Source organism: Aythya marila (assembly GCF_965140915.1).
Source record: "Aythya marila genome assembly, chromosome: 27".
In the NCBI taxonomy this organism is placed as follows: domain Eukaryota; kingdom Metazoa; phylum Chordata; class Aves; order Anseriformes; family Anatidae; genus Aythya; species Aythya marila.
In genome coordinates this window covers 2,867,919-2,895,795 of record NC_139068.1, presented here as the reverse complement: position 1 = coordinate 2,895,795, position 27,877 = coordinate 2,867,919, and the positions used below count along the sequence as shown (strand labels likewise).

At 50.5% G+C, this 27,877-nt stretch overlaps 2 protein-coding genes across 2 annotated transcripts in view; one reads left to right on the top strand and one right to left on the bottom strand.

Annotated features, from left to right (window-relative positions):
* CTXN1 (cortexin 1) overlaps window positions 1–14,452 on the top strand; it is a 34,268-nt gene extending 19,816 nt beyond the window's left edge. The window contains 3 exon segments of the mRNA XM_082780265.1: window positions 11,861–11,974; window positions 12,908–13,091; window positions 13,093–14,452. Of these exon segments, the coding sequence (XP_082636391.1) occupies window positions 13,050–13,091; window positions 13,093–13,353 (303 nt within the window). The 5' untranslated portion in view covers window positions 11,861–11,974; window positions 12,908–13,049 and the 3' untranslated portion in view covers window positions 13,354–14,452.
* Window positions 14,453–18,340: 3,888 nt separating this feature from the next.
* Window positions 18,341–27,877, bottom strand: part of LOC309887776 (fibrillin-2-like) — a gene marked incomplete at its 5' end in the record, with an annotated part of 113,814 nt that continues 104,277 nt past the window's right edge. The window contains 12 exons of the mRNA XM_082779736.1: window positions 18,341–18,865; window positions 19,633–19,801; window positions 21,031–21,262; window positions 21,581–21,700; window positions 22,222–22,350; window positions 22,582–22,698; window positions 23,402–23,524; window positions 24,704–24,829; window positions 25,076–25,282; window positions 25,747–25,872; window positions 26,448–26,579; window positions 26,879–27,001. Coding sequence (XP_082635862.1) covers window positions 18,491–18,865; window positions 19,633–19,801; window positions 21,031–21,262; window positions 21,581–21,700; window positions 22,222–22,350; window positions 22,582–22,698; window positions 23,402–23,524; window positions 24,704–24,829; window positions 25,076–25,282; window positions 25,747–25,872; window positions 26,448–26,579; window positions 26,879–27,001 — 1,979 coding nt within the window. The 3' untranslated portion in view covers window positions 18,341–18,490. The remainder of the gene's footprint in view (window positions 18,866–19,632; window positions 19,802–21,030; window positions 21,263–21,580; window positions 21,701–22,221; window positions 22,351–22,581; window positions 22,699–23,401; window positions 23,525–24,703; window positions 24,830–25,075; window positions 25,283–25,746; window positions 25,873–26,447; window positions 26,580–26,878; window positions 27,002–27,877) is intronic.

The window sequence follows — 27,877 nt, the reverse complement described above, 5'->3', positions numbered from 1 at the left end:
CAAACAAACAAAAAACACCACTACCCACAGTGATGGTTACCTTTTATTTAGTCTGCATTTGTCTACATTTTTGAAACGCATTTGCCTGCTCCGGTTTGTTTCCTCTGCTACACAATCTTATCTAGGAGATCTACATCAGGGGAAGGGCCTTCACCTGGGTCAGGGTCATCCTGACCCGTGGGTATGTTTTTCAGTGTTATAATGACATTATAATGAGCAAAGTTTATCTTCGGACGTTATTGTTCCTCTTCTTTGGCCAGCTTGACCCAATTCCCCTTGGCATGTTGATCACCACATCCAAGTTCCTTGTATTCCAGGATATTCTACACCATAGATAGTGCTAGCTCTCCATTCTTACAGTACAGGTTACAGAACAGTGACTGGACCTAATAATAGTTGTCCCAGTAATGGAGAGAGGTTCCTCCTTTTTGATCATTCGTGTTATTTTATGTTGTTTTAGAAAGAAAAAAAAAAAGAGGGGTCTATTCATAAAGGATGTTTACATGGTAACTTCTTGCTGCGGTGTCAGATAAAGGCCACACGTAATAGCCAACAGCACTGAGTGGGAGCTGCATGCATGCTCCTCTATCACACCGAGCTGTCCCAGTTTATCCTGCAGCCAAGACTGGCTGTTAATTCTGGTCGGGATGGCAGTGTCTCTGTCTGTCTCATTGTGAATCATCACTTTGACCTCTGTGAAGCTTCTGTCTTGTCCAACGCAAACAGCCAGGGAACACAGGGACCTGAGGATCTGGGCAGCAGATCTCGCCACCTCTGCTGTGCTCTGCACTTGCCTGTTTGCTCTCCCAGGAACGATATCCCTGCATCCCTTCCTTGTCATGAGGTGGCTCTCACTAAAGCTGACTGAGATTGTTGCAGTTCTTGGGCTACTGAGGACTCGGAGGGGATTTGTCATAAACTGTGGGTGCAGGAGTGTCTGGAAGACCAGAGTTCCTACTCCTTTCGTCTCTGTAATGGTTAAGGGAGCTCCTGGTAGCTTCTGGGGCCAGAAGGCTCTGCAGGGAGAATTGACAACACTTGCAGATATGAAAGAACAGGTCAACTATAAAGCATCCTTCATGATCTCCGTAATAGCTTTGCAAAGCTGAACTTGGCTCAGAGAAGAGTGTAATGAGGTGCAATTCTCTGCTTGATTAGCTGCCATTATAGAGGAGTCAGCCGCTCCCAAATGCTCTGGATTAGCAGTGGAAAGGACACACTCTTCTCCCACTGCCACCCAAGCATATTCAGAAATATGCCCTCAACCCTCAGCGGGGAGGCTCGGGTCAGCACTGAGTATTTTCCAGGAAAGAGGGTGGGGGCATGCCATGAGTCCTGCCAGTGTCAGGGGATTAAGAAAGGTGCATTTGAACTGGCTCAGTCCTTCTTGCTTCGTTCCTTGATAACAACAGCTCAGCATGCTGTCTTCAGACTGCTGGGAGACAAGAAACTTCCCCGAGTTTTTCAGCTTTTCTGAAGCAGCAGCAACACTTGCAGCAATCCGGGCTCGCAGTAGGTCAGAAGTTAATTTTCATTAAGTTAATTGCCATTGGCAGTTAAATTAAAATCTTTAATCAGTGAAAACAGAAGGATTTTCACTGAGCCACGGGCAACTATTTTTGCTTTGAACTAAAGGATCCAAATGTGCAACCCCAGTCGTCAAAGACAAAAGCGTTCATTCCATGCCACGGGGTTTTATCCACTGCAGTATGTTACAATATCACTTCATCAGCATAAAAAAAAAGAAAGGAAGAAAAAAAAAAGAAGCAAACCACAGTGCTTAGATGCTGTTCTGAGATTTATTTCATTTCATAGGTAAATAGATTTTTGATTAGAGAAACACTCTGCTTTTTTCTTTCAAAAGTGCTTGGCCGAGTGGTGAGATAATGCAAAGACTGAGCCTCATTTAATTATAAAGTCCTTTAGGTCCAGGCAAAACAAACTCCCTTGCTGTCTCCACGGTGCAATTAGGTTAGCATAATCTAAAGCCTGAACCACCCTTTCTGGTGTTTTACTGGGCAGTGACTGTGCAGGCTGCAGTGCAGTATTAAATCAGTGCTCTGAAGTACAGTCAGGATCAATATTTCCGAATGCCAGAGTCTTCCACGTTTCTCAGGGAACTTTTGTCCCAAACTTCCCTGAGGCTTATCCATCTCTTCTGTCATAAAAGGCAAAATCTTTGGCAGAAACAACTCTGAAATGCTTCCAAGAAGTGAGGGCAGCGGAGGAAGTTCCCCACACGCTGATTCCTTTAGGCATGTTCTTGTTAACAGAGATTTAAATAAGGGAATTTAAAGTCAAAAGTGTTAGATCAGCTGGAATTTGGCTTCTGGTGCAGACATGACCCTTCTTTGCCTGCTCAGGGACAAAAGAAGAGCGTGCAGTGCTGGGAAGGGCCAAGGGCTGTGCAGGATAGCAAGGAACACTAAGGGCAAAAAGGCCTCTGTGCTCCCAAAGCCCTAGTAATGTTCTCTGGGTGCTACGTGTGCTGGTCAGGTGCATACACTGATGGACTCAGTTGTCCCGTGTGCTGTGGGAGATGTGCAGACCCCAGCATGGGCTGTTTGTGAGTGCAGCTGGAGAAAAACCACTGCCCAGGGCAGCAGGGCTCAGGGGAACCGTGCATCCCTCAGAGCATGGTGGGCCATGGTCCCTGTGTGGGCTCTGAATGCTCCGGTGATGCTCTTCTCTTCACAGAGCTTTTTCCACATCCTCTGGTACCAAAGGCAGTAAACACAAAGAGAAAGAGCTGTTAGTTTAGATCATTGTAATGCACCAGGGCTAGCGTTCATTATGCTCCAATAAAAAGGGCACTCAGGCTCCACGAGGTATTGATTAAAATAACATTTATTGGAGCTAATGCTAGAAGGAAGAAGAGCATAGCATACATAACCTGATGTCCTTCCAGATGCAGAGAACCCTGAGTTGTACAGCACTGGACTTACTTCTAGTGGGTGCATGGCATGGTGCAAATCCCATCTGGGAAGAGGTTTGGTCTTTGGAACTCCTGCAGGATTTTCTTAGAAGAAAACAATTCTATTAATCATTTCTCCTGCTAAGCAAAAGGATGTTTGCATGAGAACACGCTGCTTTGCTTTAATATAAAGACAAGGACATTCATGATAGTGCCAAGTGGGACCTGCTTGCAGACACCTCCGTTACCTTTAACCCCTTTAAGTTTATCCCACAGCCAAGGAATATGTGCTACGCTGCACAGACCTTTGCCTGCTCAGGTTCACTGCTGCCTTGTATCTCATCTCTGTTAGTTAAATGCTCAGTTGGCAGGGTTACAGGAGCCCTTGAACCAAGTCAAACAGTAAGCGTTGCAGTGCAATTCATCTACCCACCAGTAGATGTGTGAACCATAAACAACCCGCATCCATGTCACTGTAGGGTCCTCTTTCCCTGGGGAGAAGCAGCCATGTCTAAGGCTTGAATTTTCTACCTGGACGAGTTTACTGTGCTGGGTGCAGTGATGTATTCCTTCTGGTCACCCTCTATTTTCCCTTAACTATAAAGGGATGCACGGGTGACTTGCCCAGATCATTTGTCTTGGAGAACCAGCACATTTTGTGCCTCTAAAGCCATTCTGTGCTTATCCTGCCTGAAGAAGAGAGATCTGCTCTCCCCACGCTGACCCCAATACTCAGATGTGCTAGCACAGCACAACGTCTGTTGCTCTGATTAGGAAGCCTCTTCTGGGCCAGCAGAGTCCTGTGGGTTCTCTGCAAGATGCCACCAGGCAGAACAGTAAGATTTGCTTCCACTGTTGCAGAAAGGAGTGATCCCTATGCCTGGTGTGGTTTTATGCTCTTTTAGGAAGACTCCAGAGCTAACCAGGTTGGGACAGTGAGGGTCTTCACTGTACCAGGGTTCTGCTGCTGCTCACAGATACTCTATCCCTGTGCTTTTGGGAGTTTGTAGGCTGGAACTGGTGTACACTGGTCCTGTTGGATCTTGCTCTGAGCAAACAGACCTCTTGGTGTCCCAGGTGCAGCCTGCTCTGCTGGAGACAGGCCCAGCAAGGGAAATCCTGCCTGACCCTTAAAAACGTGGAGAGCCCTCAGCTGGTGTAATTGTGTTTGCATAAACAACCCGTATCAGTTTAAAGGAGATATCATCAGGAGCTCATTGAAATGCAGCCACAGCCTCCACCAGAGTGCAGAGTGTCTGTCATAGCTTGAGGCAGAAGAGGGGGCATGAGAAAATCTCAGCTCCCCAGAGGCCCTGGGGCAGTGGATGGTCCCTCCTGGGATGGTGCCGTGCTGCTGGCCGTGTCCTGGCCCTCCACAGCAGCTCTGTGCATGGCACTCAGCTGGCTTCTGCAAGGAAAAGGGCTGGGAGAGGCACTGAGGACTCCCCTCCACAGATCAGGATTGGAAATTGTAGCAGGCTTCCCCACAGAAAGCACACAGACTGTGGGGGCACCTGGAGAGGGGTTGGTTTGCTTTCATTTGTCTTCACAGACCCACAGCCTGGGGCAAGGGGTGACGAGGAAAGACAATAATGAGGGACAATAATGAAGGATGAGGCAGTGGGCAAATGAGCCACAGAAAAACCCACTAAAATCTGGGTCTGAAAAACAAACATCAGCTGGAAATGGTAAAAATCTGTGCTGTCATCTCACAGAGCAGCTGCTTTTGCAAGTTTGGACACTGTACTGGTGCATGACCAGCTCAGAGGTTTCATTCTGGCCAGAGGCTGTGATGTTCACTCCTTGGGTGGGGATCTGCTACTTGGCTAATCGTGGCATACAAGACACATGAAAATCATGGCTGTGAGGCCAAAAGGAGAGTTGGAGAAGGTTCGACTGGACTGAACTGGATCAGATTGGGCTAGGCTGGGCTGGAATGGACTGGGATATACTGGGCTGAGTCAGCTTGGGCTGGATGGACTGCATAGAGGAGAGTCAGTGGCTAGCCAAGGGGATTTTGAGGACCATCTATGCGAGCATATCCTGTGACTTGCAGGGCACACAGTTCCACAACCAGTGCAACCACAGAGCATAAAAGGCTTCTGAGACTATTCCATGAGTGGCTGTGAAGGCCTTTACGAACTGTCCTTTCTCACACACACAGTCCTGCCAGAGGACAGATTACTAGCATAAAAATATTAATTTTGCAGGGAGGTGACTGATGTGGCCTATCTCCCCTTTGCTCCAGGCAGTGAGAAGTCTCTCTGTACTGATTAAGTGTGAGAATGTTGTCTGTAGGCACCTTTCAGAAAAAAAAAAATAATAATAATAAAATATATATATATATATATTTCAGTTAGCACCTAAGATGAATCAAAAAGTAAATTATGTGGCTATTCACAGATATTTGCAATGAATTGCCTTACTGTAGGAAGGAGGTATGCTGCACTGCACTGAAGGGGCTGGGGATCACAACTGTGTTCCTCTGGTACTGTTACACTTAGAGGAACTTGGTTTTATGGCCTGGTGATTAATTTTTGCAGGATGATTATTTTGCACTGGGGAAATAGCTGAAATTGTGAAAAGGAAGCAACATGGAGAGGAATTGCATCACCTCTCAGCAGCTATATGCAACTTTGTCATCTAATCCATACTGGGATTTGTTCAGACAGCCAGGCTATGCCACGATCTCAGGGGTATTGGTGGTGGGAGCTTGTATATTTATCTGCTGGGCATTCTTCACTTGCTGATCTGCCAGAGACCTGACCCTGGTATTCCAGCATCTTTTAGCTCAGGATTCAGGACAAAGAAACAGAGCCTTTGTTTGTGGATGTCCCTCGAAACTGGGTGTGGATCATGACCCTGTGATCTCTGCTACAGTCAGTCTGTCCTGATCTTGTCGACCAACCCTGTCCCTCTGACTCACCTCTCCCATCCCATCTGGTGCTAGTTCCTCCTCCAGATTGCATCCCATTAGCAGTGGCTCCAAGTCTCCTGTCTCCTTTCCCCAGAACAGAAAATGCTGCCCTTTTTTGCTTGTACAGATCTGGCACACAGAGGTGGGGAGGGCATGCAGGTGGGAGGCAGTGACAGGCAGAGTTGGTGACACACACTCAACCTTGAGGAGCTTGTGCAGCACTGTCAGGCTCTGGTTCAAGGCTCTGGTTCAAATTTCTCGTTAAGGGCCAAGCACGTAGCCAGTTTCTTGGAGACCTCCCAAACCTGGTCCTGTTTCCCTGCGAGCTGGGTGTGACACTGTACAAGCCTGGCAGCCCCTTGCATCCCAAACTGCTGCCAGGCTTGGCATTGAAGCTGGATCACTCCTTGAGTCTGGGGTGGGAAAGTGTACACAGGGCTGTAGTGAGATTTTGCAGTCCCGGTTCCTTCACCCCTTGAACATCTTCATGATCAGCTGTGTACCCAGTATCTCTTACACTGCACCTCTGACTTGTTTATGTCTTAGGTCCTGGTGCTGCAGGCAGTCAGGTCTGGCTGCACTGCATGAACAGCAGCAGTGTGCTTGCCAAGCAGGAACGCTCTGCTTCCCCCAGTACATCCCAGTGTGCCAGGAGTGGGGCTGTGGGTCTGGGACAGACAAGGGCAGTGTGGACAGACAGGGGTCTTGGATGCGTTAGAAGAGGTGGTAGCATAGGCATAGTGCCCTTGGGACTGGAACAGCTTTTGGAGAGCTATGCAGAAGGAAAGTTGTGTGGGAGAGCAAAGGCTGCCCATCCTGCTGCTACACGAAGCCTTATCAGAGTGGGATCTGCACCCTCTGTGTCTGATGGGGATGGTGGGAAGGGTGGGAGTGTGCAGGCCTGTGCTAGGCAGATTTGCAGCTGGATCATACACGTTGCTCCCAAAGCCTTGGACACCCTTCTGGGAAGTGCAGGCAGGACCAGCAGGAGCGCCTGGCACACCCCTGTGTGCTGCACTGGGAGAACTGGGAGCACTCAGGGGAGCACTGGGATTCAGGAGCTGTACTCTAGGGCTGGACAGGCCCGGCCTCCAGCCCTACTCTCTTCCACAGCCTGGCTTTCCCAGGCAGGCAGCTCCTGAAACTTCTCTCAGCTCCAATTGCCGTGCTCCACCTTTTATTATAATTGATTCTGCATCGCCATAGGAACCCGCTCCAGCGTGAGTGAAGCGCAGCTGCCTTCTCTGTGTGCTCTCCAGGAGACGGGAGGCTGCTCCTTCCCTCGAGATGGCAAGTGCTGAAGCTGGGAGTAGCTGTGGCTGAGCGGCAGGGCCCCCCGGCCCATGCCAGCCAGGTACTGTCCATGCCCCAACCCCTCTCAGGTGCTCATGCGATGGGTAGGATGGGGGGCTTGCAGATCCAGGGATATATGCAAGGGGGAGTGGGGGGTGAATGACACATTCCCTCTGCGTTGTCAGGGACCACCTACCCCTCACTGGTGGTGGGCTCAGGACGTGGATCTGGTGCTGGGACCCAGTATATCTTCTGGTGGCAGTTGTCAGGTCTGGATGGAGAGAGAAGGATGCTGGACTTTGGGTTGGGGTGGGTGGGAGCCAACTTTCCTGGGTAGCTATCTTCATTCCCAGGTGGTTTAATTTGGCAGTGGTGAGGTTTCTGCGTGTGCTAATACAACTGCAGACAGGAAGCACACCCTGCAGGGTGTTCTGCAGAGCTTTGCTTCCCATGCCCCCCCTCCCCATGAAACCAGGGATTACGAAGTCTGGGACTGAGGAACGAGCATCTCTCCTTAGTTGAGGATGGATTAAACCTCACCCTCAGCTGAAGCACGGCCCTTTAGCTGTGTCAAAGGCTCAGCTGGCCTGAAAGATTAGGACAGACCATCTCTTAGGTGGAAAAGAGGCTGGAGAAAGTTTACAGCTAGGTGAGGGGCACTGTGCCCGGTGCTGTGCCTGTGGGCTGACTCTGGGCATAGCTCAGATGCCAGCACGAGGGGCAGCCATCAAAAGGCCAGGGCATGTGATAGTGACACAGCCATGGACCCCAGAGCCCCAGCACTGCCCCCGCTCCCTCCGGGGGTGGTGGTGTCTCACACTCAGTGTGTCGTGCTCCTGCTCTGGCCTGATTAGCTTAGTTCTCCCCTCCATGCCCTGAGTGCTGCTCATCTTCCTCTCCAGTTGGGCTCAGCTGCAATCCTGGCAGCAGAGCTGCCTTGCTGGGAAGGCCCCTCCACACTGGCTGCATGGGATCAGAGAAACACTGGTGTTTTTCCAATTAGACGCAGGCTGGTTTAGCACAAGCTTTGCCAAGTTTTTCCATCAGGGTTTGGGGTATAAACATGCAGGAGAGCTGGGCTGGGCTGGAGTCCCAGACCAAAGGAACCAAAGGAACCAAAGGAACAGCCATGCACCTAGCAGGGACAAAGGGCATGCCTGGTGTCCTCCTGCACCCCAGGGTGAGAGGGTTGTGGATATAGCCCCTTCTGCCTGGCTCCCTGTGCTTGGGGCACAGTGGTCTTCCCTAGTCCCTGCCCTGCTGTCTCCCTGCATGCCAGGCATGGCAGAGGAGGGAAGGCCTCGGCAGTCCCAGCCTGTCTAGCTATGGGACAGGAGTGCCATTCCTTGTGGAAAGTATTGAAGGCAGATGCTGATAACGGGCTTTAGAGCATGAGGGAACATCCGGATACATCAGTGCAGTTGGGGGACCCTGTTGAGACTTGGGGTCTTCCTTGGACCTACAAGGGACCTGGGAGATGGGCCAGCTAATGGAGAGGAATGTAGAGGGTTCATGAAGGAGGCCCTCACGACGGAGAACAAGCTGTTTCCACCCATCTCCATGGTCTGCTTTTATGTGGGAGGCACAGACACTCCTAGAGAGGAATTCATGATCAGCAGCAATGCTAGAGCAGAGACCTGTACCCCTTGTCTCAAAGCTGGGATCGTTAGCACCGCAGCATGGATTCCACCCAGGACAGGTTACTTGTTCCTGAAACAGAGCCTCTGAGCTCTCTCCCTAAGGGGCAGAACTAGGCTAGGATACAAGCAGGTCCTGTGAAAGGAAAGGTGAGCATTGCAAAATGCCAGCTGGATAAAATAAAGGGTTTGGGAAGAGGTTAACAGGGATGGTAACTCTCCTTACCTCCTCTTTTGAGCATCTGAATCTCCAGCTGTCTTGGGACGTGCAGGCCCTGGTATGACAGTGGTTGTGTTTACGCTGGCAGCTGTGCAGTAACCCAGTGGGACTTGTTCGCTATTTGCTGCCAGGAATCGGCAGCAACATTTACTGAAAAAGGCAATGTAAGCCCAGCAAAGACCTCAGCTGTGTCATGATCTCCGTATAACAGCACCAGGCACAATCCTGCACCTCCCCAAAACGTGCCTCTGTCCCAGTGGGGCTCAGCCACCAGCCTCAGGCTGTGGGCTTGGGAGCATAGAAGTGGGACGACTGAGGGAGAGCCACACATCTGCGACACCTGCAAGTATAGCCTTTTCCTCTCCCTAGAGATCTTAGGTCCTGGAAACCTCTTGCTGAGGCAGAAACTTGTTTTTCTGCAAGGGTGCTTGCTTTCCTGTCTCCCTGGTGATTGCATTTGCTGAATGTTTGCAACAGGCTCGTGTGTACCATGTGCAGCAACGCGATGAGCAAAGGGGAATGTGGAGCAGGGTCCTGTAAGACCCATGGCTCCCACAGAGCAGCAGAGTGCTCTCAGGCAGGGCCCTGAAGCATGGCATGGTGTATGCTGCACTGCCCTGCTCATTTTGCTTAGCAAATTGTCTTTCTGAGACATTCCCAGAGCCCTGGATGCATCTATCTTTTGGATTTTTCTCCAGGTTTTCTCAAATAGGTTTATATGGGGAGTGACGGTGGGTTTGTGCCTTTCAAATCAGGTTATTTTAGTGCTATCCTAATGAATTTGCTCCAGTTCTTTGTCAGACATTTTACTCTGTTTTCTTCGTTTGAATTTAAATATTTTAGCCCCTCATAACTCCTCCTCCAAAAGTAGTTCCACCTTCTCCATTTAATACATTAGTCTCATTTGTCATTGTTATATAATTGTAAATGTCTATTTTTGGTTATAAGACAGTACTAAGTTGTGTATATTTAAAAGTGTGTAAACCAAGTCACTCCCTAGTTGTTGGACCGCATCCATGACACTGTGCAATTAAACCCTGCTTCACTGTGGCTCATAATAGTATCTATCTTCCAGTTCCATTCTTTGAATAGATCAGCCTTTCTGGTACAATCCCGCTTTATTGTGCAAATCACATTGATCTTTTTTAATTCCTGCTGATAAAGTGCACACTTTTAATTCCTAGGTGTTTCTTGATGTTAATTACAGTACTGAAAAGCTCCCAGCATCCAAATTCTCAAAGACAAATTTATTAGTGACTTGGTGAGCTGCCTTGGCCCTGGATCCAAAGGTGGGTTCCTCTCCCACCAAACCCTGTGCAGCACTAACATAGAATACAGGCTGTGCACTAATGCAGAGCTAAGCCCAGCTGTGCCAAGGCTCCTGGCTTCATCTTTGATTGATGGTGGGAGTAAGCTGTGTAAAGGAAGAACAGATTTTTGAGCAAAGTACTGTAAATTGGAAGCAAGCAATACCAGAACTGTCAGTATCCAGAAATTGCTGTCTAGCTGATACAAGACTTTCTCCAGCTGCTTTCACTGTTTGGGCTCTGATTCTGCTTTGGATACTCTTTATGCTTTCCTGTACAGTACCTATCCGTTGGTCTTGACTCCTGCTCAGAAAACTGCAAGAACTCAAAGGGTGGAAGATGCTGGTGCTAGCAGAAGTGTCTGGTGTTGCTCAGTGAGCAGGCTGAGTCATGCCAATGCTGCACAGAGATGCACGCTGAGATCCCATAACCTCCAGCCAGTGCCCACTCATGGGATCAGACTCTCAGTTTGGGGGTGTCTGCAGGGGGAACAGTAAGTCCCCCACACCAGATGGCATCCTGCATTTGTAAATACTACTCTGTACTTCTTCACTACTCTTCTTTTACAAGTTGCACGGAGAAGCTGTGGAGGCCCCATCCCCAGAACAGTTCAAGGCCAGGTTGGATGGGGCTTTGAGCAACCTGGTTTAGTGGAAGGTGTTCCTGCCCGTGGCAGGTGGGTTGGAAATAGATGATCTTTAAGGTCCCTTCCAACACAAACCATTCTATGATTCTTTTAAAATATTTGCCATTCCCAAATGAACATTTAATTTGTGTTTCATACCCATAAAATCTCCCCACAGTGTTAATAAATAGTTGACAATGGTCCTCTTCCTTTGTGAGTTCTGTCCCTATTTAGCAATTTCCTTGCGCATGTATTCTTTTTAGTTACTAAGGGAACATGAATCTTAATAAAACTCAATCACATATTCCTTAAATAACAGCTGCCTTCATTTAACTATCTTATCAGCATTTTTTTGGGCTCTGCTCAAAATTCTCCTCCCCAACTGGGAGAGAAATAATTTATCCTGAATACAGGGCTACTATTTGGCAGAAAATCATGTATTTTGTCCTGAATATGCATATTCCTCCCTACCCTATTGATGTGAGTTACAAGTCAATTGGGTACCTCCAGATGCATGATTTGTAGTTGATTTGCTTATAATAAAGCAGGGCCTGTTCTGAGCATATCTGGTACCGAGGACCATGAAGGGAATTTTCTTAACCCAGATGTGTCCATCAGAATCGTAAATCTCCCCTAAAGTCTCTGTGGCTGGTGGAAGGAGCTTGGCCAGCCGTGGCTTCTTGGCAGCTGCAAAGCAGGGAAGCTCTGCCTGGTGTTTAAGCAAGACACGGCAAAAAGGGGCTCTTGGTGCAGGGTTAGATTCTGTGTGCAATCACAAATGACCAGACGTTAGTGCAGATGTTTTCCTGAGTGAATGGAGCTAATGCTGCTCTGACAAGAGACACTGAGAACTTGTAGTTACTAACCTCAAAGGTGTTTCGTGGTGCTTTGCTATGACCGCTAGTGATTGTGGTCCTTTTAACTGCTTTTGCTGTCTTTGTCCCTAGCCCAAGGAAGCTGGACCCTGGAGATCCTTGCACAGTGAAGTGGCTGTTTGGACACAGCCTGCTCCTGCTCCTGCTGCAGTAGCGATGCTAGTGCCCCCACGCAGCTGCAGTGAGGTAGGTGCCCTCCCAAGACTCAGTCGCTTCTAGGCCTGGTGCGAAACCAAAGGTTCAAAGGACAGCAGCTGGACATATGGCCCTCAGGAGGAGTGGGCAAGCTCTAAACTTGTGCCCACCTTTGGAGATTTTCAAGACCAGACTAGATAAAGCCCCAAGAAACTTACTGTGACTTGACAGCTGAGGTCCTTCTCAGCCTATGTTTTCCTATGATTTGGGGCAATTGGGCCAAAATAGTCTTGCAGCACTGGGCTTGGCAGTTGAGCAGCCTCTCCAGAGGATTGCTGGGGGTTTATGACCAGTGGCAAGCTCTATACCAGTGGCCTGAGCTGCCCACTTTGTGTCCCTATTCCTTTGTGTCCCTGATGAGTGACATTGCTGTGGAAGTGCTTCCTGAGCTTGCTAGAAAACCAGGAATCCACTTGCGAACCTCTGCCTTCAAAGGTGGTAAGGGAGATTTCCTTCTGAAGATTCCTCACTAGCATTTTCTACAAAGTGCCTCCTCCCTACATAGAATTCCTTCCTCATCCCCTATAGACTTCCTCCAGCTGCCAAAAGCAAAAATTTAACCCCTCTAATTCTTTAATTAAAGCAAAAATGACTCCTGGTGTTTAGGAGCCATGGTTGAATTTAAAATAACAATAATTAAGATAGGTTTCACATTTGAAATATTTGTTCAATTAAAAAAAATATCTTCCCACATTTCCTGGCTGAAAATACATGCTTAATTCAGCCCCTAACCATGAATGCCACAGTCCCCAGGCTTTTCTGCCCGATACGTGGCTGCTTGTCTGGCTGCATCAGCTTTCAGGTAGCTGCATTTCTAGCAACAGAGGGCTCTTCCCTGCCCTTTCCTGTCTATAGTTATTTATCAGGATTGCTGAAGCCTGTGGCCAATTCCTCTTCCCTCACCATCTTTGCTTTTCCCTCCAGGAGCTCTTGGCCTCTGCAGGAGTGAATCCCAGGCTCCTCAGCTCAGCTTAGCAGTGCCAGTGGCTATGGAGTGACCTGAGTGCAGGTGGTGCTCGGGGCGCGTGGGCACAGCAGGAGGCTGGAGCTTGCTGCCTGAGCCTAAATGCGCCCTGTCCACGCACTCCTTGCAGCCAGAGTGCCTCACCTCTGCCATGAATGATGCATCGACAATGGATTATGAACTCCTGTCCCCCTCCTTGGTCGAGCACCCGGCCAGCACTGCGGGCATGGATGCTGAGCAAAAAACCGTCTTTGCCTTTGTCATCTTCCTCCTGGTCTTCTTGGTGATGCTGATGGTGCGCTGCTTCCGCATCCTGCTGGACCCCTACAGCCGCATGCCTGCCTCCTCCTGGACTGACCACAAGGAGGGGTTGGAGAGGGGCCAGTTCGACTACGCCTTGGTGTAGAGGGCAGGGATGGGGCGAGCCTGGGTGCTCTGTGTGCCTCCCATCCCAGCTGGCCCCGGCCCCGGCCCCCCCTTCCTCTGTGGTGTTGCCCCGGGCCAGCAGGGATGCTCAGAGCAGGGAGGTGAGGTCGGGCTCTTGTCTGGGGTGGGTTTTCTAGGGGGTTTCTCTCTTTTCTAAGCACTTTTCAGTTCTCTTCGCAGTCTGCAGCACTCTTGGCGAGATGAGTTGGAGGGGTGATATGACTCCCCATGGTCCTTGCTGCCTGCCGTGCCCCGGGGCAGTGTTGTGTGCTGCAGTGAGGGGCAGGAGCCGATGGGATGGGGCACGGGGGACCTGCCCTCAGCCACAGCCCACAGAGCTCCTGGTCTGGGTGGCTCTGCCTGGTGCCAGGCCAGAATTTTGACCCCCACCTCCTCCTGCCTCCCACGTTGCCCTCGTCTGTGTCCTCTGGGGAGTGCTGACCATGGTCCAGTGTGTGTGTGCGTGTGTCCCTGTAGCTGAGCTTTGTCTGTGAGGTGGTTTGTAGGCACCTGACCCAAGTGCTGGCTTTGTTCCTCTCTGTGTGGCAGCCCCAAGTGCCCCTCACAAGGAAGGGGCAGGTGGAGACCCCGTGTGCAGCCCCCTTTTGGCATCCAGCCCTGCAGCCTGCTCTCTGCTTTACACCGTAGTGACCTGTCCCTGCCGAATTGTGAAAACGGTCCGAGCAAGGCGCAATCCTGCAGCCACTTGCAGACCTTCCTGGGTGGCCCTGCTGGGATCAAAAGTCCCACACAACACTTGGGAGATGCCCTTCAGCCAGCCCAGGCCTGGCAGTACCTTGCAGTACCCCACTCTGGGAAGTCCCTGCTCCAGCAGGATCTGGGCAGCCTCCTGGTGTCGGGGTGTGCTGGGGACGGCGGGCCTCACCTGACCATCCTGCGCCGAGGTAGCAGAAGGGCTCTGTAAGTAGCTGAGGGGAAAATACAGCTCCCACCCCTCTGTGGGATCCATACCTCTCCAGTAGGGGTGCTGCAGCTAGTCACAGGGCTGGCTAGCAAAAGCTGTGGTGGGTTATGGTGTGGGACAGTAAGAGGGTTTGTGCGAAGGGATTTGAGCCCATGGGGGAGAACTTCCTTGTGCACCATGGAAATAAAGCTGCACTGTGCTAACCCCACACAGCTTTTCCTCTGCTCTGTGATGCGTCCCATCGGGCTCCCAGAGGAGTGCTGCTGCTCCCCCAGCAGGAGTGGGCTGCCCCATCTGTATCTGCCTGAGCCAAGACCCACGTCTCTCAGCACAAGTTGGAGCTGGTCCATAGGGGATGGGTGCCATGTGGGACAGGAGCCTCCCTACCAGGTCTTGGTGCTGTGGGTGCGCCATACCTGGGGACACATTCTCTTGGGGACATGCAGAAGGTGCTTCATAGCCACAGTGTGGCACCTGGACCAGTGTGGCTGGTCAAGGAAGGTCCCACTCTGGTCATGTCCCCTGTGGGGCTTGTAGGCTGTGTCTGTGTGATGACCCAGGCACAGCAGGCAGCAGCCTGGTGGGTTCTGCTGCACCCCCCCGGAACCTTCTGGGTGTGTGGGTGCATGTCACCCCCGAAGAGTTCCTGGGGCCACATGAGCACTGGCACAGGGGAAGGAGCACTGGCAAAGGCTCAGGGACCAGTTTGGGTGCTACGTGTCCCTGGGCCTAGGAGTGAGTTATCCCCATGGCTGCATCAGGAGGGACAGAGGGGGAATGGCAAGTTACAGCTCCATAATACTCTGATAGGAAAAATCACTGGGAGCTTTCTGTCATGAGGATGGCCATGATAGTGCAGGGGCATTGGTATTAGGGTCAGCATCACACAGGCAGCAAAGAGTGGCTGACAGGACATGGGCACCAAGTCCAGTGCTTCTGTGGAACCTCTCTCCCCACTACCCAACACGAGACTGATACCACTCAACTAGTGCCAAGCCTGGCAGCCCAGGCAGCCATTTAGGGGGGCTGTTTGCAGCTACCTGATCTCAGTGGGAGCGTTTTCTTCTGCTTAATTGTCCCCCCACCCAGCGGTGCCTCCGCTCTCCCATCACCCGGGGAGGTGATGGGCTTCCTCACAGTCCTTGGGATGCTGTGCCCTCTTGTGGCTCATGGCTCCGCAGCCGAAAGTGCAGCTCTGGCTCTGCGAGGGAGGCTGAAAACCTGAACGTCAGCCTGGAACTAAGAGTTTGAGTTGAACTCAACCAGCTGGACCCTGGCTCTGGGACATATGGCCGAAAACCTGAGCACACTGCATGTCATGTTCACTGCAGTTGAGACAACCTTTGCATTGCATGACCTCAGCACAAGCACCGTTCAGCACACGAGTACATTTATGCACACTCATGTACACTCCATGTACACCCCAACAGCCCTGCACAGCTCCACCAACATTCTTACACATGCCTGCACCCACACATCCACCTCCATGATACAGCTACAGCCCCACACCTCAGGGCTCACATAAACCCCCTTGCATGTATACAGACCCACAGGGCACCCTACCCCTTCAACTTCCTTCCTGCATGACCCACCATGTGTCTGTAGGCTCTTACTCTTCCCCTCTCCTTCTAGTCTCCTGCATGCCCTCTGCCTCCTCTCCAGGTGCAGACCTCTGGCATCATTCTCCTTTCCCTCTGGGAGAGAGCAAAGGATCAGGTAAGATTCTTAAAGTGCCTGTCCCGCCTCCTTCAGCTATCTTCTGCTCTGAGGCTTTTGGAGGGACCCCCAAAACCACTATGAGTACCCAAGGGTGCTGAATTATGCAAAGGTAGAAGAGCTGGGTGAGGGTATGAGTACGGAAGAGAAACTAGCAGAGCAGCATAGCGCTGCCACCAACCACTGCTGTGCCCAGACTAAGAGGAAGACTCAGAACCACTTAACCCAAAATAATTTTATTGTTGCAGTTGCTTCTGATACAAAAAGGAATTCCACAAAGAGCCATCTCTCTCTGCAGGACAAGGGGGGCACAGGTTTCAGTTTCAATGCTTCCCAGAAACATCCAGCAAGAAATGTCAATACAAAAAACACCACACCAGAGAGGAATGAAGGAAACCTTGAGCTTTTTCATTTGATAGTTTTGGCTCAAAACACACACACAAACCCATCTCTGCTAATTTATTATTATTAATAGCTTTTTTTTTTAAAAAAAAAAAAAAACACCTGTTGGAAAAACAAAATCAAAACAAAAATAATAATAATAATAAAAAAAAAACAAAACAAACCAAACAAAAAAAAATTTCAAACATCAGGCCACCCATCCTGTCACAAGCTCTGGAACTCTTGCAAAACCAGAGTCTGGAGCTGCATTATACAAAAGAGTTTTCAAGTTTGACATTAGCCCAAATACAGTATACATACACTTCCCCCACCCCATGTGGTGGCAGCGTACCAGGAAAAAACAATCCCCCTCCTCGCAAGTACCCAAAAAGCTACAGGAATATGCACTCCTCACAACAACAAGCAATCATAACTTTGGTGGTTAAACATAAATACGGAAGGGTGGATGGATACAGTGCACTCATGTTGATGATTCAATACCAGCACCAGCTTTTGAAAGCACCTTAGATTTGTTGATCAGGTAGTTTTGTGTGTTACCAGAGTGAATTAGCACCTTTCTTTCCTTTGCTGATGCACAGCGTTGATGCAGAATTGAAAGCAGATTCGTACAAAACTAGGAAATGGCATTGCAAAGACCAGCTGTGGAAAAAATGCTCTTGAGGGAGGAAGAAAAGCCCACCTGGACAGAACAGTCTGGACAGACTAGTTGAGGCAGCAGGGAGAACTTAATTTTCTTAATTCATATTTTCCAGACTCTTTTTAGTGCATTTCCTTTGTCTGCATTAACCAAAGACTGTGTATTTCAGTTGCTACCCTGGACTGACCAAGATGTATGTAACAATCAGAAGGGAGTGACTTCCAGTCCCCATTTTCAGAAGTGCTCCTGACTCAGGGGAATCTGGTTATAACCACTGGTGTTACGGAGATGTGGGAGCTCAGAGTCAAAAGCTGTTTGGAAAATGAAAGCCTGACTGTCCTTGCCTCTCTCTCTCCCTGCCAGGCTGCAGAGCCCACCCACCCCCATCTTGCTCCTTATGGTAGGATGTTTTCATTACAGGATTTTCAAACATTCTCATCAGTGATGGCCAGCTAACCTGCCTCTGCAGCATGCTCTCAAGTTCTCCATCCCTCTGGCAAGGGAAGGATCCAGATGCTCTGAACCAGACTCATGACATTTTTCCTGCCAGTTTAGTTTGTTCAACCACATTCAACAGTGCAATTATTTGTCTTCCTCCAGAGCTCCTCCTCACTTATACAAGGACACATTAACCCCTGGACTTGCTGGAGCTCTGGAAAAACCCTTCCAACTCCAGTCTTTGGAGGGAGTGCACATGTACAGCATGCTGTAGTGTGCCGAACCCTACATTTCCTACAGGATCTTCTGGTTCTGTGGTCTGGCTGCTTCATGATGTGAGGTTAGCAATCTGAACTGCCCCTTCAGTCACCAGTGACCTTTTCAGTTTGACAGAGGAGCCGAAAAGGACCACAGCTCATGGACAGGACAGAGAGAGAGAGAGAAAGGGCAGCCAGTGTAGGTATGGAAGGGTTTCTGCAGCACCACAGTGGCAATGCAGAAGCAAAGAAGGAAAAAGAGCTGTTGGGAAATGCACTAACATCACACTGTGTTGTAGCTCCTTCCAAAGCTGCCCCCAGCCCCCCTCCCATTTTTTTGGGCTGTAGGGTGCTATATGGCCTTTGACCATGAAGGACAGGCAGCTTCCCCGTGGTACTGCTCCTGCCAGCTCACACCAACAGTATCTTGTTTAAAGGAGACAGGCAGGAGCTGAGCACAGGGAGGGTGTCCCTGCTAACAAGGTTGGAACCTTTGGCAAAGCTTTCATGAGATCTTTTGTGGTGTGGTTTGTTTTTGACCCAAGCAACCCATGAAGTGGATGGAGTATCCCTGTGAGGCCCAGGCAAGTGCTGAGCCCAAAGGGACATTTCCCATCAGTTGTACAGTGCAGTGGGGGAGGTGGTGGCAGGGGGTGCAGCGAGAGAAAAGGCAGTTGTTTCCAGATGTGGATGGCAAGGCTAAGGATTGTACTGTCGGTATGGTGGGTGGGTCTCATGGCGGTTAGTAGAGCTGGAGCTGGAGCTTCATCCTCAGTGCTTGGCCCAGCTCCCCTGCTAAATAGTTGAGGTGGTTCTTGGCCTCTAGTTTCTGCAGTTCCCTCTTGCGGTACAGGGGTACGCTCACGATTTCTAGCAAGTAGGTGCCAGGCACTATTTTCTTGCGGCCAAGGTGCAGGTAGCTGAGCCCCTCTTTTTGGTGGATGCGGAAGTAGCCATCCTCATTCCCATGGGAGATGAGGTACCGCACACGGTTCTCCAGGGGCTCCACAGCTGGCAGAAGCTCCAGGATGTGCTCCTTGTGAGCCAGGTCGGAGAGGTTCAGTGTCATGGACAGCGGAGCATCCACATCCATGCTGGCCAAGTTCACAGTGTGATCCTATGGAAGGAGCCAGACATGTTACAGATACCAAGAAATGCTCATGGCCTGGTAAAGAAAGACTTGATTTAGGAGTTTCTGCCTCATGGGACACCCCAAGGCAGCTCACAGAAGTGAGCGCAACTTCTATGGTCCTTACTGTCCCCTAAGTGTTTCTTGGTTCTCTGTTTTGTATCTCTGAGACAAAACCAGCAAGTCCACAGCCCTCATCTTCAGGGAAAGCACCAACAAATCTATGGGCATTTTGCTCAAGGCCTGAAAATGCCTCCAAGTCCTATCTGTCCAGAGAAGGCCTGTGAACTTGGGTGAGCCTTTGACAGAGGCCAAAGCTTCCTTTCAAGGAAGAACCTGTATTTAGACCGACGGGTTCAGTCTCGAGTCAAACATTAAGTGCTGATAGTCCCCTGTGGTCCTGTTGGACCTGTTACCCTATCAGCTCCTCTTGCAAGGGAACGTGTGCCTTATTTCTAGGTTGCATGCATCTCCAGCCATTTGTGCCCAAACCACACAAGTGTGTGTCACTTAGTGTCCCCTGACCCTCCTCTGATATATTGTGAAAGGTCTTCTATTTCTGCAGAACCTCTGGATTTGGTTGTCTCCATGAACACCCAAGCACTCAGTGAAGGCAGGTATATGCTGTCTCTGCCTCAGACTGAGACAACCCCACAGAAATGGACACCGCATGGGATCTACTACAGACTGCCATCCACCAAGTGACTCAGCTCTTGTCTTGCCCCACTCCATCTGGGATGACATGAATTTTTTACCTGGTGCCTCTCAGTGCCATTGATGCTGCGTCGCTGGCGACCCCTTTTGGGGTAGCCATTTATCTTGCACTCATAGCAGGTCTCAGGGGAGAGCAGGTTGTCTTCATCCTCTTCCTGGGGTGCTGGAAGGTAGGTACCTTTCCCAAAACCCAAGCCAGAAATACAGTGTCTGGTGACAGAAGAGCATAGAGACCCATCTCAGATTCATGCTTCAAGAAAGAAATCTTACCATTGCCCTCACAGGTTCTTCATGTAGCACCCAAACAAAACGGTGGATTCACGTCCTGCATGGTTTGTGCAGTGTCTTGCGTACAGTACGTGCCTGGGGGAGATCAGGCCACATCTTTTTTAATAAGGCAGTAGGTTTAATTTGCTTGCACCCTGGATTAGATTGCACCTGTGGTAACACTGCAAAACATGCATCTCACACCTCAGGTCCTTGGCTGCCAGTCTCAGGGACCTGAGCTACAAATTGTGGTGGAGTTCGGGCACCATCACCTGGTATCTGGTTACCTACAACCCCTACAGAGAGCAGGAGGGACCTCTTAAAAGTGACTTAGAGCACAGGAGAGAAGTGTGAGATTGCTCTCTGTCAGTAGAGAGCAGTCAAACACTCTGCTTCACAAAGTGAATTTGGGCTGGGCTGGAACAGCATCTGACACACAGCTGCTCTTCAGGATTCATAATGCTGAAAGCTGGTCACTCACAGACAGTGAGTCCTGGGGCAGGAGGTGGAACTGCATACTGCTGAGGGTCCTTGCAAGGAAGCAGTTCCAGGTTCTGGATCCACCTGAGTCTAAAGGCATCCAAGGCTACAGAAATGGCTCAAGAACCAGACTGGAGATGAGCTGGGGTGAGAACCAGTTACCAGTCTTGCTGATAAAGCTGGGCCACAGTGGGTGAGTCTTAGCCTCTGAACATCACTCTAGATGCACTTTAAATGTGCTTTATCCAGAGATGCTTAAACAAAGTCTAAGAATTCCCTGCAGCAGAGTTAGCTTGGGAGATTCCCTCTGAGGGAAGTGGCCCTGACAAAACAGTCAGAGCTTCCTCCTTCCTTTCTGTTTTTGCTATTCCCTCCAAGGTAATCCAACACCCAACATCAATCTGAGCTCCTGTGGGTTATGTGTGGCTGGCCAACCCTGTCCGTCTATTAGCTTGGGAGTATATGTGAAGGTGTGTGAGTGTGTGCAATCAGCTTTGTAAAAGTAAGGCCTGTGGGGATCTGGTGTGGAAATTTAGGCAAAAAGATCCAGAGGGGTGGGCTTGGTGCTGTCACAACAGCAAGCACGAGTGGGTACATTCCCATGTTAATGTGCCCCCAGAAGTATGCCTGGCATCTTCCTGATGGAAAAGATACCAGGTGCCCCTACAGTGACCCGCTGTCCGCTCTCTTACCCTTGTCCTGCTCGGAAGTAGCCTCCAGGACAGCCACAGAGATAGCCTCCGTCTGTGTTGGAGCAGCCGTAACTGCAGGGGCTGCCACCTGCTGAGCATTCATCCACATCCTGGCACCCCCCAAAGGCCTGGTCAAAATCGAAGCCGGATGGACAGACACACTTGAAGCTTCCCAGAGTGTTGTAGCAGGAGGCAGAGCCACAGGTGGTGGGGCTGGAACACTCGTTTTCATCTGCACCCATAGACAGCAGAACTAGTTAGAAACTCAGTGGAAGAGGATTGCCTTCATTCCCCAGCCTCCTTTGACGTAGGGAGCTGCTGGCATCAAGAGCAGTGGGAGCTCAGAGAGTGGGGCAGGGCAAGAACAGCATCTCTGAGTAGAGGCATGGCCTGCTTCTGGGGCAGGGCAGGAACTGCAGTGCTGGGTTTGCAGAGATGAACCCAGAACCCACTGTCAGAGATGGTCAGGGTGGCTGGAGAGAGACTCAGAGCTAGGCTCTACCCCCCACCCTACAGCTCCAGTATCCAAGAGCCCTCATCCCACACTCACCCACGCACTGATTCCACTGGTAGTGCTGCACGTAGCCCTGGGGACAGCCACAGCGGTAGCCTCCAAGCACATTCTGGCAGCCATGCTGGCACCGATGGTTTCCATCACACTCATCCACATCTGCAGCAATGTAACACAACAAACAGCAGTGAGACAAATCCCTGTCCTGTGGGCAGCACCAGGCACACAGGGACCACGTGCATGTGGTACATGCTTGGGAATTGTCATCCATCAGTGTGTGCATGTAGGTGGGTGGTTCTTCTGCCTAATTATAGCTCTGCAGCTTGGACTTGAATAACACCCTCAGTCCCAAGGTCCACGTGTATCCCTCTGTAGCTTCTGCTTGGATATTTTCTGCTTTATGGCCTTTTGGTCTGCCGGGACTGTTATCAGTCTGTTCTGCCTCATGCTGCCTGTGTTGAACACAGACTTTCCTTTAGCTTAGCACTTGGTGTTTTTTTTTCAGGGCATGAGGTCTCTCATGGTGAGACACAGGTCCATTCCTTTTCTGGATTTCTGGGCTCCCACAGTAAGGAGTGGACCCTTCTTGTCTGGGCAGAGCTACCCTGGAGTCTGTGAGTGAACTAGGAACTCTTCCATATGGAACATATTTCTGTCAAATTCCAGAGACAAAGACCCACCTTCACAGTTGACACCAGAGCTGTCCAGGGAGAATCCTTTCTGACACTCGCAGTTGTAGCTCCCTGGTGTGTTCAGACACTGTCCTTTGGCTCCACACAGAGAGGGCTGAGCTGTGCACTCATTATTGTCTGCAAAACACCGACAGCTGCCTATAAGTCCAGCCCCAAGGACAGTGCAGCTTTATGGAGAGCTGCTTGGCATCTTGGTACTTAGCTCAGCCTCAATAACAGAGACAAGTCAGATGCACAATTCCAGGCTGGCTGGAGAGGGGCAGGTAAGTCTCTGATGGGGTTGAAGCTAAGCCCCCAGGCACACTTGTGGTGCTGCACAGCATAGTAGTGAATGCTTCTTCTACTCACCAATGCAGGACGAGTGGTGCTGAGTGAAGCCTGGGGGACATTTGCAGTTGAATCCTCCAATAATGTTCACACACAGGAACTGGCAGTTGTGCTGCTTGGTGGAACATTCATCCAAGTCTAAAGTAAAAAGCATAAGAACATGTGTTTCAATTTATTTTACTGAGATCGCTGATCTTTGGTGTCTGAGTCAAAGACACCTGCATACACATGGTGGTTCTGGGCATATACAGTGGGCCTGGGCAGACCAGGACCTGACATGGACCAGCCTCAGAACAGCACACACAAAGTTCTCGCATGAGAATCTCAAGTCCAGGGAGCTTCTCCCCACCTCGACTTCTGATTGCATACAGATATATTTAGGAGCCAGATTTTTCTCTGTCTCTGCTGCAAGCCCCAAGCCCCAGACCCTCCCAGACTCTCAGACCACCTTACTTGCAGCCTGAAATATCAGCACTGGGAGAGGTGGGCAAAACCCCAGCCTGGTTGATGGCAGCACAAGGAGAAGCCCTTATGGTGACTCTGACATGCCCAACCCACTTGTAGGATAGATACACACTGGTTCAAGGCTCCTGGGACTCAGCAGAACTCGCAATAGGCTGTGCAATCTGTAGGAAGGGGCAAGGAGTATTTTTTTTTATGTCTAGTGTTTGTAGAGGGATGAAATCAGTTCAGGAGGGCACCTTTCTCCTTCCCTAGCCTTGTCCTGTGTCTGAACAAAAGGACCTGACTGGTCTGTCACATGTTAATCAGCTCTTGCAGTCTCCAAGTCTCCAAGCTGATGAGACAGGATCTCTGCTGCATCCTTCTCTTGGGTGAATACCTTTGCAGATTTTCCCATCTTCTTGTAGAATATACCCTCGGGGACATGAGCACTGGTAGCTGCCCTCTGTGTTCTTGCAGATGAAGTTACATGGCTTAGGAGACTGGTTACATTCATCCAGATCTGAATTTGAGAGACACAAGACAAAGCATTCACAGTTTGTGCTGTTGAATGGGCTCCCCAGACAAATGCATCTTTTGCATGGGGTCCCTACTCCCTGCCCCAGACAAATACATCTTTTCCACTCTTCAGGAAGCAGGTAAGCAGAGGAGCAGAGACAGAGGCTTTGAGGGAGCACCCCTGTTGAAGCCAGCACAACAAATCTAGGAGATCTCCTAAGGAAAAGGGCTGAATAACCTCCCTGCTCAGACATGCAGTGTGGTGTGACCCTGTGTATCTGAGTGCATCTTGCCCAGTTCCCTCCTGGCTGAGGAGATGGGTGTGCTCCTCCTGAGTACCAGAAACATCAGGGATGGCGTCAGGCCCCTATTTCTGGGGGCTGTCACCTCTGCCCCACAGGGAGTGGCAGCAATGGGCTCTGAAAATGGCCCATAGCTTTGAGCAAGGCTGGATGGATGGCAAAGAGCTGGAGAAAGGTCCCAGATGTTCAGAGAAGAATCCTGACCTGGTGCTCAAGGTCGTATCTGCCCTTCACACACAGCTTGGTTTCTGGGAACCGAGACCTCTTTTCCACTCTGTACCTAGGACACAGCTGCTGGCATGGTCCTGAACACTGTCTCAACACTGGAAGTGTGGCACATCTTCCTCCTCTTCATTTCCTATTCCTATTTCCTATCATTTCCCAGAGACCTGCAGCTATGATTCCAGGGATGCCTTTTACATCAACATCTGGATTCCCCAAGTGGCACTCAGGCTGGCTAGAGCCTGTTGGTCTGCCAGTGAAAGATCTGGCTGTTCACAAACCTTCGTCTCTGCATCACCTTCACACACCTACCCCCTGCACCCCCATGTCCCTGTGACCCCTGTAGTCAGCGGGAGAAAATAAGGACCCTGGGTATTATAGAGTTAAACAGCAGGGAGGGATGACCTTTATGTATTGCAATACAATAGGACAAAGTCTGCAGAGCCCTGCCATCTATACACAGGGCAGTAGGGGCAGAGGTGGCGACCAGGACCCAGGTGGGGGCTACAGGACCCTTTCTTTGCATGCTGAAAAGCAGGGGAAGAGGAAGGCCTGCCAAGACCAAGGGCTGTACAGAGCAATTACAGTCACAGAATGGTCAAGGTTGGAAGGTACCTCTGCAGATCACGGGAAGAATGGGTTTCCTTCTTCTGACTTACCCACGCAGGCTGTGCCTGTGATGTCTGCGGTGTAGCCCAGCTTGCAGTGGCAGCGGAAGGAGCCGATGCTGTTGATGCACTGCCCATTCTTGCAGAGGTTGGGCAGTACCTTGCACTCATCAATGTCTGCGAGAGGGAGAGAAGGACCTGTTAGTGCCAATGCTGTCTTGGTCCCCATGTTCCTGTGACTACACTCTGCCAGGGCAACTCAGGCCCTCCCTGAGAGCCAGAGATTAAATAACGTCACAGAGGCATCTTGTCTGCTCAGGCACTGTGTAGAGTTGTCCCAGTCAGTTTCCAGTGGAATTCTGCTTGTACCCATGTCTCTGCTTTCTCCTCTCTGCAATAAAGTTGATTTGGCCCCCAGCTCACCTCTCCCATCGGTAGAGTACCCTGGACCATGAGGACACATTTTCTTGTACTGGGCAGTTCCAGGAAGGGGGCAGAGCTCACACTGGGGACCCCAACTGCGCCCACTGTTGCAGCAGCACTCAGATTTGGTGACCAGGTTGCGGTTGGTGGAGGACATCTGGCACATAGTTTGCAGTACTTCAGTGAAGCAGAATCCCTGGCGGGTGTCTGGATAGAGAGAGTGGGGAGACAAGTTCAGGATGTGAGACAATGTCAGCATCGGGGATAACAGAGCAACCTGTCCTGCCTGTGTCAATTCCAGCGTGGAGCTAGGGTGCTTTGGACAATGTGAAAGGCAAAGGTGATGCCCCAGCAACCCGTCTTCTTGGGCAACCCAGGCCATTGCCTGTAGGCCGGGACCTGGGTGTCCAGGCTAGTCCCTGACTCTATCCTTTCCAAGTGTCCTTTCACAGACTTTGTCATCTCTTGTACTCAGAAACACTCCCTGGCACTGTTCGAAATTGCAGCCTGACCCGAGGATGACAGCTCCCACTTTCTGGGATAGATGAAGTAGTTCAACATTTTCAAATATTCACTTGGGCAAATTCTCCTCCGATATCCCAAAGCACCTGAAAAGCGCCACCTACTACTAAGAAGAGACTGCTCAAGACCCACCAGGACATGGTAATTACCGATACACTCCGTGCCAGAGGGGCTGACTTCAAAGCCTTCATTGCAGTCGCAGCGGTAACTTCCCACTGTGTTGATGCAGCGGCCGTTGGGGCAGATTCCAGGCTTGGTGCGACATTCGTTCTCATCTAGGAAGGAAGGAGCCATGAAGAGCTGCAGCAAGGCCCAGGACAAATTGCAGCTTTCCATGAGTTCCCATGCTAGCACTCAGTTTGAAAATCCCTCACATAACTGCCAAGGAACACTCCCACATTCTCCTGAATGAGAAATACATTCACTTTCCCCAGACATCCCCCATAACAGCCCTGGTTTGCACATTCTCCACCTGCAAGTGGCTGAGCTGCCAGACCAGGAGTGGATCTGGGCACAATGCCTGTTCCTTTTGTACCTAACACTATCTGGGTTAGCCAGCACTGGCCCTTCCAAAAGCAGCTCAGTGCAAAGAAGCTTGACACAGACATGGAAAAATTCAGGAAAAAGGACACTAGGTGCAATGTGTCATCCTGTGTTGAAACAAATGGGTCCACTGATGAGCAGGGTGTGCAGCCATCTAGTAAAACAAGAACTTCTCACCCATGGGGAACCCCAGAAAGAATGTGTTTGACAGGATATAAATGAAAGCTAGATAATGGGCAGCCCCAGGTCTCCACCTAGGATGGTCTACAGCTCCACTGTGAAACCCTCCCAGCCCGGTCCTTGGTACCTGTGCAGCCATCTCCATCAGGCCTGCGTTGCATTCCTGGTGGGCAGATGCACATGAAGGTGCCGATGAGATTCTTGCACAGCATTCCTCGAGACTCACAGTCGTGCAGACCCTCTACACACTCATCCAGATCTGCAATGGAGAACTTTATGAGACCATGTTCATCCTTCCATATCTACACCACTGTGGGGGCAGCTAAAGACTGAGTGCTCACATCTGCAGTGCTCTGTCAATCCCTACTGCCATGGTCAAGGCTGGCTGGCACATAGCACAGACACCAGGGTAGATGTGAGAGTGAGCACAAGCCAAGAGACACCATCCCAGAAGTCCTGCCTTCTCTCTGTACAGCACCAGAGACAGGCTAAGGGCTGGGCTCTTGGGAGCGTGTGGGACCCAAATGGACCCAGATGGCTGCGGAAGGGGTATTTTACCTCTGCACATTCTTCTGTCTTCTCGGAGGGCGTATCCAGATGGACAAGTGCACTCGTAGGAGCCAAAGGTGTTGATGCAGCGGAAGGCACACAGCAGGGGATTCAGTGCACATTCATTAATATCTGGGAGGCAGAAGAGAGGAGAGATCATGACTTTGTGCTCTGAATGGGATCAGCCAGACAGTAATGTCAGTGGACCTCCCCATGAAGACTCTCCCCCTGGGCAGGCATCTCATGAGAACTTTCTGGGCTTCACCAAGGCTTCCTGTCATGGTCTGCTGTTGCAGGACAGATGCACGGTGTTTGAGCCAACTGCAATGGAGACAGGGACCTGGCTCCTTGGTGAGGCAGCTCCTGCCTTCAGGTAGGCCTCCAGCACTCACCCTGGGCTCCGGTCTCAGAGGAAGCCAAGGGGGACAGGCTGTGATGTACATGGAGATGGGGACCAGGCAGCTTTTCTGCACTGTCCATTGGAGGCTGACCTGACTGCTGCTCACTCACCCAGGCAGCGATGAAGTGGGGACATGCACACAGCCTAGATACAGCTGTGGTTTTCTGGGGTGCACAGGTGCCAATTTGTGCACAGGTGCCTATGGAAGCAGGTGGATGAAGGACCCTGTGGGAACCATTGCCACTTTCGGGGCTAGGCACAGATTTACCAAAGAGAGTAAGGCCCTTGCTGGCCCCAGAGTCTGTAGAAATGTGAGAATTTTGGAAAAGGAGCAGGGGACTGCAAGGACCATCAGGGAAGAATAAAAACCTCGTTAAGGACAAAAGGGACTCCCCAGATATCTGCTTCACACTTTTCTACGTGACACTAACACCCAACAAACCAAGACTAGAAGACCACAGTTGCAGTGTGTCCCACAAGAGCTATGAAGACTCGTTATATCAGCCGTACATGTCCACCATTCTTCACTGGCTGGGGATTTCCCAGGTAAAATACCCATCTTGTGTGACAGAGAAAGCAAAAACTGTGTCAGTGATCCTTGCCAGTTT